Source organism: Vespa mandarinia, chromosome 13 (genome assembly GCF_050613455.1).
Source record: "Vespa mandarinia isolate Hongniang chromosome 13, ASM5061345v1, whole genome shotgun sequence".
Classification (NCBI taxonomy): Eukaryota; Metazoa; Arthropoda; class Insecta; order Hymenoptera; family Vespidae; genus Vespa; species Vespa mandarinia.
The window spans coordinates 2,765,248-2,785,984 of NC_140822.1; the positions used below are offsets into that span (position 1 = coordinate 2,765,248).

Sequence of the window (20,737 nt, forward strand, 5' to 3'; positions counted from 1 at the left end):
AAATATAAAAAAAATATCCTGTTCTTTTTACATGAAAAATATTACATGAAATCCTAAAAATTTAGGTTAGGTAAAATGTTCACTTATTACTTAATTTAATTAGATAGCTTGAATTTCTCTTGTAGCGAAAAAGAATAATTTTTATTTTTAGATTTAATGATTAGAAAAATATTTTAGGCTCATTTTAATGATACAGCCCTATCGTATACGATACCTTTGAGCATGCGCAACACGTTAAAGTGACGTAATCGTTGTCACCTATTTTTAACGTTTACAGTTTTCATTCTTCAGTGCGGTTCTTTATGAGATAAATTTAATTAAATCTTTGTATTTTTTTTCCTCAATAATAGAATATATTAACAAATAGTATAGATTATAAAATTGTATACATGTTTGAGAATACTAGTTTCAGAAAAAATGGTGTTAATCAATTCGAAAAACCTATCAACAATAAGGAGTCAAAAAGAATGGGGTTAAAAGGAACATTGACAAAAGAATGGATTATTATTTTTTTAGTATTTTTATTCTTATTGTTGATAGTCCTTGAGAAAATATATTTTAATTACGGTAAGTTGAACAAGATTATCTGGTAAAGATTAACAAGTACTTGAATTTATTTTCTTTTCCTATCAGTGGATTATCTTCACACTTTATATGTTCTTATTTCTTTTTTTTTTTTTTTTTCATAATAAATAAATAAATAAATAAATATATATATATATATATATATATATATATATAAATAGTATCTGATTTATATTTTGATTCTTGGTTAGATTCAACTATTTTCTTTTTGTTATAGGAATGTCTGTAGCAAACATTCAAAGTATCTTTAACAAACAAAGTGATTTGCTACATATAGATATATTGTCACATCTATATGATTTACCTAATTTATCAAGTATTTCCGATATGTCTGAATCTGTCGCCAAACAATTAACAATGACTGGTACACAATTTATAAATACTACTAATCATTATGAAAAAGCTATTGCTGACGTAGTGATAACAGTGTCTACAAAATATTGGTGGTTAATAAGAGCAATACTAAGTGGAATGATAACGACTAGTCTCAGTTGGTTAATTATTTATATGGATAGTCGTATCCCTGGAATTGATCCACCATTTCCTCTTAACCTTTTAAGAAAAGGAGAATACAGGTAAATTATAACAATTTTTAATAAATTAATTGGAAGTTATATTGCATATCTTTTATAGAGTTATGATAAGCATAACAACTTTGTTGGATATATGTACTTATTAAAAGATATTTATAAGATAGTTTTATTTCAGGATACAAATGATATCGCAGATAAATCTTAATTATCTTATTGGTGCATTAATTGGATTATTAGTTTCTATTTTCATGTGTTTTGGGTGATGCTTATTTTGCTTCTTAGGAAAGAGCAAATAAGGTTTGTGTATATAGACACTCTATGAAATACTTAAATAACAAAGTAATTATTTATAAAAATTCAGTATACATGCAGAGTGTTCCTAAAGTTACGTATTGATACTAATAGCAGATTATTAAATATCATTGTATCAGAAATCATTTTGTACTGATATTGATATTTAGATATAAACTATTTATTATTTATTGTTATCATTAATAAGAAGAGTTAAAAATTAGTTCGTAACTGATTTTGAAGGATTATAGTATTACAATTCTAATACATACAACTTAAAAAAGTTTTTTATATTGCAATACGTATATATATATATATTTGATACTTATTTATTATTAAATATTATTAAAATAAGTAATATAATATTATAATAATAAGATAATTTTCATTATAAATCGATTGAAAGTTTCTAAAAACAATGTACATAAGAAACTTAATGTATAAGTAAAACATACATGGTACAAATAGAGAAACATGACATTATATTTAAATTCCAAAAAAGTATTTTGTTATATATAAATATTATTTAAAATTGACTGATTGTAAAAGAACTTTATTATTAAAACATTAAGATTAAATAATTATATAATTAAAAAATCTTTATAGATGAATTATAGGAAATTTCTTTTTTTTTTCTAGATTAAAACATATGTAAATTATTAAAAGTTGTTAAAAAAATTATTAAGAAAATTTAAATGACTAATACTATATCCTAGCTTCTAATAGTTTAAATTATTTGATATGTTTAATTGATTAATTAATATAATTGTTAAATAGTTTTTTTTCTCCTGTCATTTCTTCGTTTTTATTATAATTTTAATTCTTTTTCCGGTGGTAGATTACTTAAATAATGCTTTATCTTATCCATTGATACATCTTCTAAATGTGCAGGATTCCATCGTGGTTTTCTATCTTTTTCATAAAGAGTAGTGTTAATACCTACAAAAATAGAATATCAGGAATGTTAGTGAATAGAATCTTACATATAATAATTGTAATAATTTATTAGAAATGTAAATATATACCTTCAAAAATATCGGAACCTTGTGAAAGTAAACGATGACCCATTCTACAGTCCATTCTCGCACAATCAGCAAGATCTAAATCTTTTCCCTTTTGAATAATAAGAAGAGCCGACTTCAAAGAAGTTGGTGATGCTGCTTTTATTATTTCTATAATTTTTCTCGACCATTTCGTATTGTCTTTTTCCAATCTTTATCAAATGAATATGAGAATAGTAACGTAATAAAACTGACAATACATTTTATAGAGAAAAAAATAAGATAAATTGTGTACCTTTCTAAGATTTCTTCGACAGTAGGGGCAGAGAAACAATTCTCAATTATGTCTATATACTGATTAAGGCTAAAATTATTTTTTGATGTATTAACATGATATTTATTAATAATTTCTTCTATATTGGAATTATCAGATTTAAGCAATTCATTCTTCAAATCTTCTAGTTTTTCCGAGGGAACGAAATGACTGGCAATACCAGAATGAACAATGTCACTACCTAACAGAAAATTTTTTACGTATTAAGATTTGATAAAATTAATATTTCGTAGAATATATGTATATATATGTATATACCTTTTAATCTATATCCAGTAACGCCTAAAAAATATCCTATATGATTTTGTAATCTAGGAAACGTATAGCATGATGAGGAATCGGGGAAATAACCGATTAAAACTTCAGGCATAGCATAGAGTGATCTTTCTGTGACGATTCTATATTTAGCTTGTAGAGATATAGCAGATCCTAATCCCATTGTTAGATTATTCATCAGAGCTATAAATGGTACTTTTAATGTACTAATATAATAACTCATTCTGTCAAAAAAATGTTTTCTTATATATTTTCTTTATGATTAGGTATGGTATTGGAGTATTATAAAACTTACGAGTAATATACTTGAAATGTTTGTGTTTTATGCCAATCATAATCATCATTTCTTAAATATTGATAAGATAGAGGCATTCTAAGATATCCTCCTGAACAAAATGCCTTATCACCAGATCCTTCTATTATTACTAATTTTTTATTATGGTTCCACTTTTGAAGTGTTTCATTTATTATGTTACATATTCCTGGTGTAAGAGTATTTAAAGTTTTTGGTCGATTTATAGTGAACAAGCCATTATCTTGATACTATTGTAATAAGTAAATAATTAATATTTTTCTTTATCTTGTTGTTAAAAATGAAAAGGAAAATGAGCTTACATCCTTAATTAAAATGTCATTATCACATCCTCCCCAAAATGAATTCTCCCATATTTCTTTAGACTGTGCAATCAATTGATTTATGTCCATTTTATTGAGGTCTGAATAAAAATGAATATTTCAGATTAGAAATGAAATAATTTAATATGCATTATTTACATGTAATTACCTAGACATGTTTTATGAACCATTCTACGAATGTCAAATCTATGTAATGATTTCATTTTTAGCATGGTTTTTAACTTTGTTTGAAAAATAGACACAGATACACAAACACAAAATATAAAAAAATATATGCGATTTAACGTATGTCTATTTTGTTTAAACATATATTTCACTATAAAGATATTAATATAAAAAGAACTAAGAAAATAACACGAAGTATGAAAAACTCAATAAAATTCGTTTTAAAATACTCTTATGTATATTCGCTAAGTCACCACTTTAACGAATGCGTTCCGTCTTCTCGTTATCCTCAAATTTATACTTTTTTGTTTATCAGTTTTTGACGATATTCTATACATATTCATCAATTTTGACATTTGTTATAGGCAAAAATATGAATTATTTTTAAGAAGATATTTTTTACCTCGATATTATACAAATGTAATAATATTATTTACAAATAATTCCACCACTATCTTTAAATTATTTTTTTCATCTGAATCGTAAGAAAAATAAATATCTATCTTCTTATTTATAGCTAAATTAAATTTCAATTTATCATATTTCATAATACTATATATTTTGGAATTCATTGACAGTAGCGATTTATCGCCCATATTCTTTTATTTTTTCTTGTATACGAAATGCCTAATTTATTCATTAAAAAAAAAAAAAGGGAAGAAAAGAAGCTTGTCATAATTCATAAATACCAGAATCAAGTTTGTAATCATAACAAGACTAATTAGGTTGTTCACCTTTCAATTTACATCCTACGCATGGGCCAAATTTCGTCTCTTTATTACCTATTTTGTGGTTCTTAATTCAATGAACATTTTCTTAAATAATTTATACAAGGTTGTTTTATAAATTGCTCTCTGAATGTTTATTTTATTTTAAAAAAATGTAAGGAAACTTTTTTTATTTTAAAAAGATAATAAAAATTTCTTTTCTTGGGAATAACATAAAAAATTTATTTTTTTTTTTTTAAATTATAAAGAATTTTTATTGTTTTTCTATTTCTTGGTTTTTCCTTGAAAAAAAAAGAACTGTAAAACTGATATCATGCGATAAAAAATTTCACTTATCTAACGTGAATATATTTTGAATACAATACATCGAAATGTTTCAACTGTGATGAGTTATATATTTATTTAAATATGAATTCAATAATATAATTTAATAATATAATGTTAAATATAAATTAAATGATAATTAAATATAAATTCAATAATATAACATTAATTTTTATCAAATAATATATTTTTACAATATAACGTATTAATACAATATATAATTTCTAAACAAGAAAAAAGAAAGGAAACTGGATTATTAGAGCTATTAACATTTTATTATTTGGAAATAATAAATACTATAATAATTACTGGGATAAAAATATTAGAAAAAACGATGCTTAAAATATGACTATCAACATTGTTAAGTTTGGCCATTTTGTGACCTTTATTGTTATAATCCATAAGTTCGGAAATTACGTCTTTTTGAAATTTAATTATATTGGATATATATAAATATAAAGATAACTGTTTATCTGTAAAGAAAATAATTATAATTTTTTAAATTATCTAATCACTTGAACGTTCAACATATAAAAATGAAATAGTCTTATCTAGTAATACAAACCATCTATTTTAAGAATACTGAAATATAATCAATTATAAAATGATTAGGAAATATTAGGAACATTAAAATTATAAAAAATAGAGGAAAAGAATGAATAAGAAAAATTAATTCCTGGATCTGAAAAATATATTTAATACAATTAATTGATACAATTGATTGATTAATTAATACATTTTAAACGAACAAATTTCGGCGCCTCTAAGAAGATGGCGCTAGCTTTAGAACAGGTTAGTAAACATGAAGTTAGTATTGTTAACGTAACCTAAATCGTAATCGAGTGATATAAAATTATTACAAATAAATATTAAAAACAATGTTGAAAAATATTGTTCCTGTTAAAACGATATGTTCGACGTTTCCACCGTGGAAAAATGGAATACGATCGTTTTTTAATATAAGAAAAATAAAACGTGCGTTTAAACGTTATTTTGATCAGTCAGGAACTAAACCTCCTTATTTTCATATTACGCAAGTTGGTGATCCTGTTTTGCGGGCGCCAACTTTGCCGATAAATCTCGAAGTTATTCAATTGTTTCAATTTCAAATGGTGAGTTTCTTAATTATTTAATTAATACAATAATCAATAATATCGTTAACCTAACCTATTTTTTCAATGTTTATACCTATATAAATTTGTTAATAATTAAAATGAATGTTTAATATATAATATATAATATATAATATATAAAAAAAAAAAATATTCTTTAACAGGCCATAAAACAAATGAAAGTAATTATGGAAAATTATGATATTGTTGGATTATCTGCTTGTCAAATTGGTTTACCATGGAAAGTTTTTATGATACAAGTTACAGAAAAACATTTAAAAGAAATCGGTGAAAACTTGGTAAAAATTCGTGAAATGGAAGTGATACCGTTCCAAGTATTTATTAATCCTACCATTCGTACTATAAATCATAAATTAGTTTCATTTCCTGAAGTATGTGCTAGTGTTCGAGGTTACTCAGCAGAAGTATCTAGAGCAAGAGAAGTTGAACTTAAGGCTATAAATGATTCTTCCGAAGAAGTTACAGTCAGATTCAAAGGATGGGGAGCTAGAATCGTTCAACATGAAATGGACCATTTGAACGTAAGTAGAATCTTTGTTTCATTCTGTTTGACTTATCATATATCAGCTGACATTTATCATTCTATTAAAAAGAACTTATAGAAATGTTTTTAAAATAATATAACGTTGAAATAAATTTCACATTTTTTATTATCAATAATCATTAATCATTAAATAATAATAGTTGATAAATGCAAATTTTCATTTTTTTTTTCCATTTAATTTCTTGTCAGGGAATATTATTCACGGATAAAATGGATAGACGAACGTTTTCTTGTTGTTGTTGGAATGAAGTGAACAAGCATAAAGGATTCATTGAGATAAGATTCGATTCGTAAAATTCATATGAAAGATTTTGAAGAAAATATATAGACAAATATATATATGTGAGTATAGATAATTAATGTATAATGATATCTAATGATAAACATATAATAGCAATATAAAAAATATGGAACTTTTATTAATGCATCTTTCAGGATACAATTAATAGCAGAATACACGACGTTATATGTATATAAGATAACAATGCGTATACATCTATATTCTGCATTGCTTTTTCATTGGACACATGTATCGTACCAATGCTTTTCTGATATTATCTTTTTTCTTTTTTCTCTTTTTCTTCTTTTTCTTCTTTTTATCTATGTATTTACTAGAATCCCAGATTTTAGGAGAGAGAAAGAGAGAGAGAGAGAGAGAGAGAGAGATAGGGAGAGAGAGAGAAAGAGAGAAGTGATTATCAAATCTATGACTTATTAATCTTACATAGAGTTTCACACATTTTTTTGTCGATTATTCTCTCACGAGATCTCATATTTCATTATAACATCAGAAATGCATACATTGTGTAATGTAATTTTACATACTGATAGTATTTATTTGAAAGGTATCGTTCATTCGATAAATTTGATATATGAAATTAATGATCTTCCTTCCTTCATTTGTTTTTTCATCTTCTTTAGGATAATTGTACAACAGGTAGAAAGATTTTATTTAAAAAATTTTTTTATACACCATTCTTTATGGTAATAATAATTTGATTCATGGTCCATCACGTAAAATTTTTTCGATTATTGTTAACTCTAATGATTTCTTTTATGACTCTTATTCCTTTATTTTTTTTTTTTTTTATTTTTCTTTTTATTTTGTATCGATACTCGTCGAAAAAAAAGAAAGAAAATAAACAAAATAATTTTCATCGTCATTTCGTCAATATATTTGTTTCATGATATTAAACCGACATTTTTTCCTTAATTCGTTCTTAATAATTCTCTATTATCTCTCAAATTTTTGTTTACCTTACACACAATTAATTACAATGATTAATAATATTAACTATTTACATTCGTATTCTTAAAAAGCGTTTGGTTTTCCCAGAGTACTTTTTTTTTTGCTCCGTAATAATAGCAGAATTTTTTCGTCTAAACAAAGCTCCTTTCGCAAGTATACTTTTTATAATGTTTTTCTTTTTTTTTTCCTTTTTATTTTCTTTTTATTACTTCTTTCATTATCAAGTATAATTATACGAATCTTAATTATATTTGTTTAATCTCTCGTGCGTTTATATGACTAGTATCGATAACTTTAAATTGTTGTCGACAAAGAATTTAACAAAGATAATATTTCAATTATAGATTACTTTTTTTTCCTTATTTTTTTTTTTTTGTTTACAATTACAAAGTTAGGTCGAATTTCGTTCATTTACAATTATTTCTTATTCCATCTCGACATTTTTAATTTCAAATTAATCTCTTTTATCTGCATCCTGACGCAACCCTGACGCAACGAAATAAAAAAAGAAGAATATATTTTATCGGGAAAGTAATCGACGATTTATAAAAAAGAATTCCGTCATTGAACTTAATGATTGACTAATTAATATAAAATATTACTTGAAAATTGTCTGCCTTATCTATCGAAAAAAGAAATGTAATTTGTTTTATTAATGGAACTTTTCGTGAAGAGATTTGTGTTTGACTCGATTATAATTATACATCTTTAAACATCAGTTCGGTTATTAGAATATTATGTATGTATGATAGGAACAAGCAGATTAGGTACATAATGAAACATTTTCTTTCATCTTTCTAAAATATTAATAGATGAACTTACAACAAATATATTCATGTATTTTCAACTAACGTTTCGATCGTGTGTTTTTCTTTTTCTTTTTTATTTTTTTTTTATTTTTCTTTTTTGATTTTCATCTTAGAAAAAGACTATTTTTTATTTTTCACCTTATGGAAAGTATAGTAAATGTATAGTCATTGGTCCGTTTTTCTTTTTTTTGCCTTTATTTCTTTTTTTTTTTCTTTTTTTTTTTTAAATATAATCAATGAGATGACGGTAACGTTGAAGGGGGGGAAAAACAAAAAAGAAAAGAAGAAAAGAAAAGGAAAAAGAAAAAATAAAAGCAGGAATGCAATTGGAAAAAATATAGCCTCGTGAATCTGTGGTATGGTAATTCGTCGTATGATGTAAGAAAAAAACAAAAAAAGAAATAAAAAGTAAAAGTATCATGGTAGGAAGAAAAGAGATCTATTATATCGATGGGAAGATATAATGAAGATTCTCTCAACGTTTGGTTTTCAGCCATAACGTAGAACCGGTTTAAAAGGTCATAGGTGCTAGTATATTTTTATGGATATAAATCTCTTTCATATCCAAGTATGCACTTGTTGTTGATGTTGTTGTTGTGGTTGTTGTTGTTGGTGTTGCTGCTGCTGTTGTTGTTGTTGTTGTTGTTGATTAGTAGTAGTAGTAGTAGTTGTAGTAATTTCCTGATCCTGTCAGGAAACGTGCCCTCTTTCTTGATTATTTCTCCATCTTCTTCCACGAATTTGATGTCCCAAAAAATGTTCATTTCCTTCTCCTCTCGTTGATTGTAGATGCAGCGGTATTCGTACCGTGCCTGTTAAAGTATATAGTCATGTTTTTCTTTCTCTCTTTCGATCTTTGTTATATATGTGTATCATATCTAAAGCAATCAAAATTATTGTGCGTTTGTGAGAAAAATAATTCCGAACGAAAAAAGATATGTATATATATGTATATATCTGACTCCATTGGAAATATTCGACAAAATAAAATATCTCCCTTACGTATTTTTTATTTCACGAGTATTGTTCTCTTGGGAAATAAGAGGAAAAATCAGAAATTTGAATCTCCTCGTCTCTATCATCTACCTTTCTCAGCTTTGACGTAACGCATTTTTTATCTAACTAAAAAAAAAAAAAAGAAAAAACAAAGAAGAGGAAAAAACAAACAAGTTATATAAAAAAGGAATATCAAACATAAAATGATCTTCTCTCTTGATTATTATATAATCTATTGTATGTATATAAGTCGTAATTTAAAAAAAGTAGAAATAACATAAATGATAAAGTATAATTGTTAATATATGGAAATAATATATATATATATATATATATATATATATATATATATATATATATATAAATTCTTATGAAAAAAATTAATTACACTTATTTTTCTCTAACATAGATAAATAATATCATGTATAGTCATGCAAACAAAACTATGAAAATAGAAAAACGTAAATTATAATAAGAATTCTAGTGATATATATATATATATATATATATATATATATATATATATATATATCATTTATACATATTTCGCGTTTTTTTTTTGTTTGTTAACATATATTATTCGATTGCAATTTAAACGAAAGATCCTGCATATCGATGGGAAATTCTTGAGATTTTTATGTGCTTTCAAAAAGTGATAAGCATGTTCCAGCGTGCGTTTCAATGCAGGGTTCATTTCTTGATGTTGTTGAAGTTGACGTGTAAGAACGTTCCGAGGATGTACACGATGACGTACCGTTCCGTGATATCCTCGTATTAGCTTCAGGACTTCCGGTGCAACTATATCGTGATGTAACTGCTTCTGAACGAGAGAGAGACGGTTCGGGGATGACCCTTACCCATGGGCACCATGAAAAAAGTTGAGCGAAACCACGACGAAATCTAAAGGATCAAAGACAAACTTAGACATATTTTAAATAAAATAACAAATATATTTAGATTATGACGAATGAAAAAAAAAATTGTTTTAGACACTTATCCGAGATGTTTCAAATATTTTTTTTTAATTAAGTGAAATTAATTAAAGTCCAATATAAATTCTAATACGTACATAATGTAAGTAAAATCTTACCTAGAATTCATCCAACAATAAATAATAGGATTGTACATGCTATTCGACATGGCTAGCCAATAGATACCAAGAAAGACTTCTTGAATGTAAGATTCGTTTGTGATCTCTGGCAGATACGATGTTACTATGAAGTACACGTGAAATGGTAACCAACAGACTGCGAATATTACCACCACTACGATCATCATCTTGACGACCTAAAAAAAGAAAAAAAAAAAAAAGATATCAATATCTATTAGGATTATCTAATAAATAAAATATGAATATTTTTATTAATATTTTTATTTTGAATTCGATTGTTCATGTTCATTAGTTTTATTACTTTCATTGTTATTATTATGATTCTGAATCGAACGTATCTTCCTTTTGATATTTCATCGATTTTCTGTAAAACGATAATCTTACCTTAACAATCTCATCTTTGTAGATTCCCCAAGTAATTCTAATTTCTCGGTTGGTAAGGCACGAAAATTAACGTAGTTAGTTTAATGAGAGTTGGAGTACGTGCTTTTTCGTTTATAGAACGTTTATTAAGTAGATACGATTGGCTTTGTAATATATAGATTACGATTATTAGAAATTCTTTAATAATTTCTTTATATTCGTAAAAATAAATAAATTTTAAGATCGTTTTCATTTAATTCGTGTTAACGTTGTTCTTGGTCATTATCATTATTATCATTATTGAAATTTTTTTTTTCTTTAAATGAAATTATTTCATATCTCAAACTTATTGTAAATTTTTTAAATTTTATGTGTGTGAGAGAGAGAGGGAGAGAGAGAGAGAGAGAGAGAGAGAGAGAGAGAGAGAGAGAGAGCTAATAGACCAGATAGAGAAAAAGACAGAGACAGAGAGAATTATTGATGATTGTCCGTTCTCTGATGGCCACTGCGGCCCTGTGGTTTTCGTCTATTGAGAAAACTATTTTGTTTTCGGTAGTTAGGAACGAGTACCGTTTCGTCCTTCACTTTCTCTTTCTCATCGTTTAGTATCTAAATCTCTCCCTCTCTCTCTCTTTTCTTCTATCTCCTCTCTCTTTTTCTCTCTCTTTGTGATTTATGATATCAATTGAAATGATATAGGATTTCTCTCGATTCAGTATATGTTTCCTTTCATGTTTACATTTTATTCCGAAGTAAATTATATTATCTTAATTGACATCACTCTTGAATTCGATTATTATAAATTTATTAATTTATTTACTTATTTTTTTTAATATGCTTTATATGGGACGGTAAATATGGAATTTTTTGGGTATAATATGTGAAATTGATTTCAGAAAAATTTGACTTTATTAATCGTTAAAAAGGAAAACAAATAATAGCGATGTTTTTTATTTGTTCTTTTTTTCTTTCTAAATAAAAATGCATAAGATTGAATATTATGTAAGAGGAAGAAAAAAATAAATATAATAACAATATATATATATATATATATTTTTTTTTTTTTTTTTTTTTTTTATTTAATAGGAAGTATTAGATTTATTCTGTCATATAGAACAACAAATGTAGCAATATTTTTCTACCTAAAAATAAATAGAATTTACATATATATATATATATATATATATAGTAATATATATATATAGTATGTAATATAGTATAGTAATATATATATATAAGTATATATATATATATAGTTGATATAATTTTAATATTTTATTTATTTATTTTCTGTCGAGAAAAAAATTCGGATGGACCAGCTTTTATATCTTGTCATTCCCCTATTACATTTTCGTCGAATATTCGTTCAGATGTAGACGGACTTTTAGACGAAGATGACTTCTGTAGTATATCGTGGTAGTAAAACTTCCATTACTGTCGATATTACGTTGAGTACTTAAAGTACTCTCACCATTCGCCAATGTGCACAGATATTTCCTGCTTTTTGACGTAAGAATATCAGCACTCAACGTTATAGTTATTATCTGATCCTACACTCTTCTCTTTTCAATATATTATATTTTTCGATATTTATGGATTTGTTTTTTTATAATAATTTATAATTTACAATAAGTTACTTTGTTCTGTTTTTTTTTTTTTTTTTTTTTTTTTTTTTTAAGTATCTTCTCCATAGAATAAAATTATAGTCGATGTTTTGTAATTTACAAAATGCATATCCGATAATCACCGTTCATTCCTTTAAGTTCCTTTTTTTTTTTTTTTTTTTTTTTTTATATCAAAGAAATAGGAAGAGCTCGTAAGAGTGCACTTTTCGTCTTTCGGACGCACGGATAGATTTAAGATCTCGTCGTTGATTTAGTTTAAACATCGAATAGAGTTGAACGAAGCTCAATGGTGTGAGACAAAACGTAATTCTCTTTTTTCCTTCTGACGTTGTAATTTCTGGAGCAAAACGTTCGAAGTTCTGCAACAACCAACCGTTCTCCTCTTGTAGTTGCAGTCAATTCTTCCACGTAGATTCTGACAAATGACTTGGTGAGATACGTTGTTAGAAAAATTCTTCTTGAAAAATCTTGAAATTTCTTTCTTCAGTAATGACTTATCGATTTTAATGTCGGATAAAAGAAATCGATGAGCTGAGAGACAAAAAAGTATTGTGATAGTCCAATAAGAATTTCTTTTTAAATTTATATTATTATTTATTGATGTTGAAAAGGGGACGAAAAAAAAAAAAGAAAAGAAAAAAATCGTTTAGATTTCTAATTCATAGTTTCGGCGGCATTTAAAAAAAAAAATTAATCTAATATCATGGTAATATAATAATATTTTCATACGCGATCCTAACGATCACGATAAATCGAATATTTTCTATTTAATACGTTCTGTCGTTTGACCCTTAACTCGTACCTATTTGTAATTGTTTGAACGTATACGTATGTAGGTCGCATTTTCTTCGTATAACTGTGATTCACTTTGGCTGGATGTTAGTTGCTTGTGTGTTCCGGAATAGAGAACTGGGGTTTCACGTATACAGAAGAGACGAATCCTTTGTCGCTTAATCGAAATCCAATAGAGGTAGTAGTACCTGAACAATGGAATCGAACAACTAGCTATCGTTCAACTAAATTTTATCTTATCCTTTCTTACATTTTCTTTTTACATTTTCTTCTATCTTTTTTTTTTTCTTTTTATTTCTTTTATTTCTTTATTTTATATATATATATATTTTTTTTTAATAAGAAAGATAAATAATAATTTTCTTCGGTGGAATTTATTTAACTAATGGAGTTTTTCGTCCTTCAAAAAAAAAAAAAGAAAAAGAATAGTTAAATAAATTTTTCCTCTTGAGTATATAGATTCACCAGAAAATTACATTTCCATTTCTTTCTCCTTATTTCCTTCCAATTTGTCTATCTTTTTGCGGGAAAACTACGAACGTTCTTTCAAAGATCCTTTTTATCTCATAGCAAAAGAGAAAGAAAAAAAGAAAGAAAGAAAAGAAAACAAGAGATAGAGAGCGAAAAAAGATGATGAGAAAAGGAGAGGATGTGTCCTTCTTTTTAGAAATTCATAGTATCCCCGGAAATTAAATCTGACGATGAGCTCACGAAACACTTTCATAGATTCTCTCTCTCTTTCTCCCTTTCTCTCTTTTTTCTTTTATAAACCATGCGAAAAATGGACTAGTTTCTCTTATCTTTTGTTTTCTGTCTGGATTTTTATTATCTTCATTTTTATTATCATACTATTTTGTTATTTAATATCTTACGAATAATACCTTGAGTAAAAGAAAGTGAAATGTTTTAAAATTGACTAATTTTGCTTAAATTTTTTAAATCTTTTTTCTATTGTTTATATATATATATTTTTTTTTTCTTTCTTTTAATCGAATAAAATTTATACGTCTTTGGTATCATCATTCATGTTTACTTTCAACAGAATATATAGGAATATCTATCATGAATATGTCGAGCATAAATCATATTTCTTTGATTGGCCAAAAATAAGCGTAATATCTTTTATCGTTGATAGTGGAAAAAGAAACAAAAAAAAAATAAAAAAATAAAAAAAAAAATAAAAAAAAAATAAAAAAAAATGAAAAAGAAATCAAAAAAAGAAAGAAAAAAAAAAACAAAATAACGTATCCCAAGCTCGAGAAGATTTATTGCAACTTGTCGATCCCTTGAAATCTATCGTTTTAATCATCGCAGTGATTTCTAGTAAAGTGTAAAAATAAACGAGAACAATTTTTTTTTTTTCCTTTAGACACATACTATCACCTAACATATGTTCCATATTATTTTACGCTCTCAATGCTATTTAGTTTAGTATATAGTTTACGATTCGATTATTTTCGATTTTCTTGCAGATTACAAAGTTATCGCAAATTTTGTATTATTTATCAGCCCTGTATATAGTCGGCATATGGTCACGATATGAAAGAAGTATTATATGTGTAGGCACCTGCGGCCAATACGTTTCATCGTTATAACCGTCCGTGTGTAGCCAGATGTTAATCTTAAACATAATAAAGTTACGTCATCCGTTTATCATAATTTCACGAAAAAAAAGAAAAAAAGAAAAAAAGACAAAAAAAAAAAGAAAAAAAAAAGAAAGAAAAAAGCGTTTGTTTTGCGATTCAAAAAAAAAAATTTCAAATTCGTCTCGAATTTTACATTTTGTAATTGATGATATACATACATCCATTGAAATAAAATTGACATGCTTTCGAGATGCATTAAATTTAAGTAAATACTTCATCTTAATTAGTTTTCCTTTACACGTTTGCTTTCAAGCATCAACGATAAACTTAGGTAAAAGCCAAAATAGATATTCCAAGCGCCTAGAAATTCTGTAGAGGTTGCTCGCACTTACTATGTTTAGTATCTATGGTGATAATACTGCTATAGCTTTTATGTTCCCCTTTTTATTATGCAAATTATCGATAACAATACGTTATGAAGCTAACAGCTATACCTTCAACTTTCTACGAACTTATGCTTCTATTTATGGATATGTATAACATATTACTTACTTTTATCTAAATTGTTGTAAATGAAAATTGCTATTTTTGTTCTTTTTTGTGTTTTAAATAACGCTAGTAGTTAATATAGTAATCGTTCAGTCGAATGACGATTTCATTGTTTTTCTTTTTTCTTTTATCTTTTTGTTTTTTTTGTTTTTTTTTTTTTTAATTGTAATATTTACGCCGATGAAGAAATGAAATAACTTTCAAACTTACGCTCTTTCTAGATCACATTTTTGAAGATCCCATTGCATAATCATGATTAATATATTTTATTGTTTATATTTGCATTTTGTCTTTAGAATTTGTTATATTTTGGTCGATAGCATAGTTATAATCATTTGGTATATTGTCCATTGTGTAAACGATATAATTGGCAATGCATTAAATTGTAAGCGTGCACTGCATGCATTCCCGATATGGAAAATTAATTGAGCAAAACAAACCATGCGAGATCACGCGTAAATTCAACGTTTGAATTTTAAGTTCTAAAATGAAGAGTATTTTATATGTGAATTTTCATTATTAATTTTTTTTTTTTTTTATATATTTATCAAATTAATATAAAAATTAATCGTTTTATTTCTATGGGATAAAAAAAATTCTTTTTTTTTTTTTTTTTTTTTTTTTTTTTTATGAGACTCCTTTAAGATAGGCAATCCTTCATCGCGCATATGCAATAATGTGTTGCATATCAGTAGGGGTTAAAAAAAGTTGTTTACTGGCGCTGACGAGCAACATTATCGACAATGTATGGAGTGCTGCCTATCACTAGGGATTATAATTTCAATACATACTTAAATATAAATTGAAATAATTAATAATTAATAATGATAATAATTGAATCGTCGATATATTATATGAAACACAATTCTATTGATAACAAAATGATTAGAATCGACTAGCTTTCGGCACTAGCTGGCCTAAATTAGCATTCGATCGATAGAATCGAAAAGACATATCATTTTATTCAATGAACCCTCATAAATTCATATATATATATATATATATATATATATATATATATATATATTTCTCTTCCTCTTTCTCTTTCTCTTTCTTTCTTTCTCTTTTTCTCTCTGGCTTTAGAAAATGAATTCGTTCATTGAACCGAACTCGATCGGTTAGCCATTGACCGATAAAGGCTTTTTAATCGTGACATTGATTGCTTGGCGATAGTTTTTTACTCTTTTCGCAAGAGCACTTCAACTTAATCTTAATCGAGAAATTAAATTTCATTGTGTTTAATTGAAATAAATAAGAGGAAGAATAAGTAAGATACTTGAAAATATAAATATCTTAGGATAAAAATGTTTATATGATGATTGAATGATAAAAGAAACGAAAAAGGAAAAGAAAAGATAAAAGAAATAATGTAAAAAAAAAAAAAAACACCATTCTCGATCAAAAACACCATATTTAATATAATTTGGCGAATTTACAAATGATTTAAGAAAATGTACGAATGAAAAAAAAATAACAAAAGAAAAAGGTATATATATATATATATATATATATATATATATATATGTAGGATGATAAATAGTTGTGAAAGATGATAAAAATGAAATGAAATAATTGGAAAGGTAATAAAGCTTATTATTAAATTCGAACGAACGAATGTTGATTTTTAACGTTTGACTATACTCATTCTTGGGTATATTTTATGTGTGTCTTATCATTTGTTATCGTATATGGAACAAACATCATTCGACTTCCGGCTTTGCGTGGGCGGAAATTGTGTAAGGTTAATTAATCAAGCTCATTTATATAGTTTCTCTTAGGGTACGATATACTTTGGAGGGCTACAAAATGTCGAAGGACGGTCAACGATTACTCAACTATCCTTTCTCTTTGTTTTCTTTTCTTTTTTTTTCATTTCGTCTCTCTCTCTCTCTCTCTCCCTCTCTCTTTCTCTCTCTCTTTCTCTTTCTCTTTCTCTGTCTCTCTCTACCCCTGTCGATTTGCGGCTCGTTTCATTCTAATTAAAGTGATGTCCACTTGGACACGTCGATCGGTTGGCTATCCATTGAATGTCCGATAAAAGGTAGATACCATGGTTCCCACGAGATATTCTCATGTATTTTCAATACCTTCGAAAACCTTCGATTTTCTTTACGATCGATAACAGTTATCTATCTACTAAAATGTGTCCTAAATTCCATTTGATTTAATATATACATACATACATACATATATATATCTATACATTACGAAGAATTTCTTTTTTATTTTTCTTTCTTTCTTTCTTTCTTTCTTTTTATTTTTTTTTTTTTTTTTTTTTTTTTTTTTAATTTATTTAATTTATACGCATGTATGTATATACATAGAGATAAATAAATACAATACGTACCCTTCGTTTACTTCGAATATTTTCCAATTGTCTTGCCGTAGCTTCACCGATGCTTTGCGAGCCCCATAATTCCGCACCGACTCTGGCATATGTGAAAGTCATCGAGCCGATTGGTAAAAAATATGTTAGGATCATAAAGATTACGTTGTATCTGTGAAAAAGGCCAGATGATATTTTAATTTTTATCGTATTTCTTTTTTTCTGTCTTTTTTTTTTAAGTAGAAGCATATATTTAATGTCACGTATTTATACGTACATTGGTTGGAGAATTTTACGTTAGGCAAAATGAATTAGCTCGTTATAATTGGACCGCAAACGAGCGAACGGTAGAAAGCAAATTACGATTAAAAGTATGAAGGGATGAGAGAGAGAGAGAAAGAGAGAGAGAGAGAGAGAGAGAGAGAAAGAGTTGCTTTTAGCATGGTCGAAAATGGAATATAATATTACCACTTTGAGTTGACGACCTGACGAACATGATTAATCGTTTGCTAAATCTCATTAATCATTTTAATTAAGACGCATAAGAGATAGAATAGCCTTTTGAAATTAAATCTAAAGGACGTTTAATCATCCTAATCATTCTTTATATTTCATTAAAACATTATTGTTAAATAATCTTTGTTCTTTTCTCTCTTTCTCTCTCTCTTTCTTTCTCTCTCTCTCTCTCTCTTTCTCTCTCTCTTTTTCTTTATTTTGTCTTATGTTAGATATTTTCAATTTGATTATTCATTTTTGATATTGATTAATCGTGAAATATTTCAATTAAAATTTAATTAAAACCGGAATCTTTTGTATCTATATATTTTTCTTCTTCTTCTTCTTCTTCTTCTTTATATATATTTTTTTTTCTTCCTCTTTTTTACTTTTTCCTTCATAAAGGTTGAAAGTTTAAAGGGATCTTTGTTATCCCTTTTAAAAGGATAGATCGTTTCGTTAAATTCTCCGTGCCGATCGTTAAACCTTAAGATTTCTAAAGTATTCAGATAATCGCTAAATTAAATAGATGAACTTCCGTTTGAAAAAGCTACCCTTTTGCATTTACTTGATTGTTAAGTATCTTTGGGTATAATTCAATGACTGATTAAGTAAATTAGAAAAGTCTGGATTTCTGTTTTCATTAAAAAAAAAAAAAAAAAAAAAAAAGAAAAGAAAAAAGAAGAGAATAATAAAATGAAATCGACTTATCAACTTATCTATCGTTTGCTCAGTTACCTGATTCCTCTAGCAATATTATTATTATTATTTTTATTATTAATATTATTATTATTATTATTATTATTATTATTATTATTATTATTATTATTATTATTATTATTATTATTATTATTATTATTATTTAATAGCTATTCGTCTAGCTGTTCGATTAAGTATGCACTTTGAGTACTCAAAGCACTGCTTCCGTTCGATAAATTGCTCTTTTGTTTAACGATTAAAGGATGGTTATTTGTGCGTGCACATGATCTATCATATGCTAGAAATTTCAAAGTAATCTAACCGTAGATAATTCAATGTTATATTTTACATTATCCCGAGGAATAATAAATTCAATATTTAACGTGAGATATTATTTTAATAAAAACAAAATTTAAATTAAATAAAAATTTCGTTTGATCGTTTATCAATGTAATATTAATTGTGAATTTAAAGGGGAAAAAAAAAAATACAAAAGACTTACGTTTCACGTATAAAATATACCTATAAGATTATTCTTAACATTTTAATGTACTATATTGGTTTTTTGTTTTTAAAATATTTTTATTTTAAAAAAAATATTATGTCAGATTATTTAAACGAATATTAAATATTTTTCACATGAAATTTCTCGGACAATTTAATTGTTAATATATTAAACATTAATATGTTATAACGACTTTAATAAATATCTTTTCATTTAAGGATTAATAGCAACGAAACAAGAACTTTCTAAGGAATTAGCTTTCAATTTAGATCGGTGGACCGCGAATGCGATCACGAGTGCAGTTCGCAAATGTAAAGGTTCTTCTAACTAGTTTCTCTAACTCGGAGAATCCATCGTTCTGTTGGATTAGAAGTGGAACCACGTTTTGCCTTGTGAGGACTGTTATCGTGATTCTGTTAAATGGAGCTTATGAAATTCACTATTTATCACTTGCCATTATTAATAATAATTATAACAATTTCAATAGAATATTCTGTTGGAAATGTTTTGTAATTATTTTTTATCGATTTAATTATATGATACATATATAATAAATAATATATATATATAAAATTATATTTTTACCCCTACTTATATGCAATGCATTTTTACACACGTGTAATGACGTGTTGCCTATATGTAGGAACTCGAATGGATACTGTTTAATCGATTTGTTATTTATTAGATTATAATTAAATTTAAAAAATTATATTTATTTATTATAACAATAGATATAATAATACAAATTAATATGCAATAAAATATAAATGAGAAATTGTTTTAGGAATCGAGTAATTACAAAGAATTAAACTCATAATTATACTATACTCAACGTATTTCATAATACGTATTTGCATTGATTGATCTCAAAGGAAGATATTTCACTGAATTTAAAATTAAATGCTTCAATAATCATCAGATGCTAGATTCTTCTTTGAAATTATTAATACGGTGATACTCAGACACATTTAAAATTCGATTAAAATTTCAATTAATATTTATGTGTCTTATGTATCGTAATCATTTTATCTTTAATCGTAATATATATCAACGTAATTATTACCAACATTTTTGTTTATTTT

At 25.9% G+C, this 20,737-nt stretch overlaps 4 protein-coding genes across 8 annotated transcripts in view; 2 read left to right on the forward strand and 2 right to left on the reverse strand.

The window, feature by feature from the left end:
- The first annotated feature begins 21 nt into the window (after positions 1-21).
- On the forward strand, positions 22-1,705 carry LOC118444280 (uncharacterized). The gene is made up of 3 exons (XM_035872416.2): positions 22-567; positions 803-1,160; positions 1,294-1,705. The coding sequence occupies exons 1-3, from the start codon at positions 390-392 to the stop codon at positions 1,379-1,381; spliced, it is 624 nt and encodes a 207-aa protein (XP_035728309.1). The 5' UTR covers positions 22-389; the 3' UTR covers positions 1,382-1,705.
- Positions 1,706-2,042: 337 nt separating this feature from the next.
- On the reverse strand, positions 2,043-4,071 carry Hibch (3-hydroxyisobutyryl-CoA hydrolase). The gene is made up of 7 exons (XM_035872411.2): positions 3,805-4,071; positions 3,636-3,736; positions 3,316-3,563; positions 3,003-3,244; positions 2,706-2,925; positions 2,435-2,622; positions 2,043-2,348 (listed from the first exon to the last, which is right to left on the reverse strand). The coding sequence occupies exons 1-7, from the start codon at positions 3,962-3,964 to the stop codon at positions 2,218-2,220; spliced, it is 1,290 nt and encodes a 429-aa protein (XP_035728304.2). The 5' UTR covers positions 3,965-4,071; the 3' UTR covers positions 2,043-2,217.
- A 1,589-nt stretch (positions 4,072-5,660) lies between these two features.
- Positions 5,661-20,105, forward strand: LOC118444279 (peptide deformylase, mitochondrial). Of its 2 annotated transcripts, none has more exons than XM_035872415.2 (4): positions 5,661-5,985; positions 6,150-6,527; positions 6,740-6,892; positions 19,874-20,105. In XM_035872415.2, exons 1-3 carry the CDS (start codon positions 5,752-5,754, stop codon positions 6,842-6,844), a joined length of 717 nt encoding a protein of 238 aa, XP_035728308.1. In that variant the 5' UTR covers positions 5,661-5,751; the 3' UTR covers positions 6,845-6,892; positions 19,874-20,105. The 2 variants fall into 2 exon arrangements, with proteins under 2 accessions (XP_035728308.1, XP_035728307.1); XM_035872414.2 differs by lacking the exon at positions 19,874-20,105 and adding an exon at positions 6,986-9,043.
- The window catches only part of LOC118444277 (tachykinin-like peptides receptor 99D), a 64,454-nt gene continuing 52,501 nt past the window's right edge, over positions 8,785-20,737 (reverse strand). For all 4 annotated transcript variants that reach the window (XM_085660837.1, XM_035872410.2, XM_035872409.2 and 1 more), the window contains 4 exons: positions 17,978-18,128; positions 10,695-10,891; positions 10,359-10,504; positions 8,785-9,420 (listed from right to left, as the gene is read on the reverse strand). In XM_085660837.1, coding sequence (XP_085516963.1) covers positions 9,299-9,420; positions 10,359-10,504; positions 10,695-10,891; positions 17,978-18,128 — 616 coding nt within the window. In that variant the 3' untranslated portion in view covers positions 8,785-9,298. The remainder of the gene's footprint in view (positions 9,421-10,358; positions 10,505-10,694; positions 10,892-17,977; positions 18,129-20,737) is intronic.

Excerpts from the sequence above, each read along its gene's own strand:
- LOC118444280 (XM_035872416.2), top strand. The coding sequence starts at position 390 with ATGTTTGAGAATACTAGTTTCAGAAAAAATGGTGTTAATCAATTCGAA. Across the intron at positions 568-802 it reads GAAAATATATTTTAATTACG|GAATGTCTGTAGCAAACATT; the intron begins GTAAGTTGAACA and ends TTTTTGTTATAG. Across the intron at positions 1,161-1,293 it reads TTAAGAAAAGGAGAATACAG|GATACAAATGATATCGCAGA; the intron begins GTAAATTATAAC and ends GTTTTATTTCAG.
- Hibch (XM_035872411.2), bottom strand. The coding sequence starts at position 3,964 with ATGTTTAAACAAAATAGACATACGTTAAATCGCATATATTTTTTTATA. Across the intron at positions 3,564-3,635 it reads ATGACATTTTAATTAAGGAT|TATCAAGATAATGGCTTGTT; the intron begins GTAAGCTCATTT and ends TTATTACAATAG. Across the intron at positions 3,245-3,315 it reads ACATTTCAAGTATATTACTC|AATGAGTTATTATATTAGTA; the intron begins GTAAGTTTTATA and ends TTTTTTTGACAG.
- LOC118444279 (XM_035872415.2), top strand. The coding sequence starts at position 5,752 with ATGTTGAAAAATATTGTTCCTGTTAAAACGATATGTTCGACGTTTCCA. Across the intron at positions 5,986-6,149 it reads AATTGTTTCAATTTCAAATG|GCCATAAAACAAATGAAAGT; the intron begins GTGAGTTTCTTA and ends ATTCTTTAACAG. Across the intron at positions 6,528-6,739 it reads ATGAAATGGACCATTTGAAC|GGAATATTATTCACGGATAA; the intron begins GTAAGTAGAATC and ends ATTTCTTGTCAG.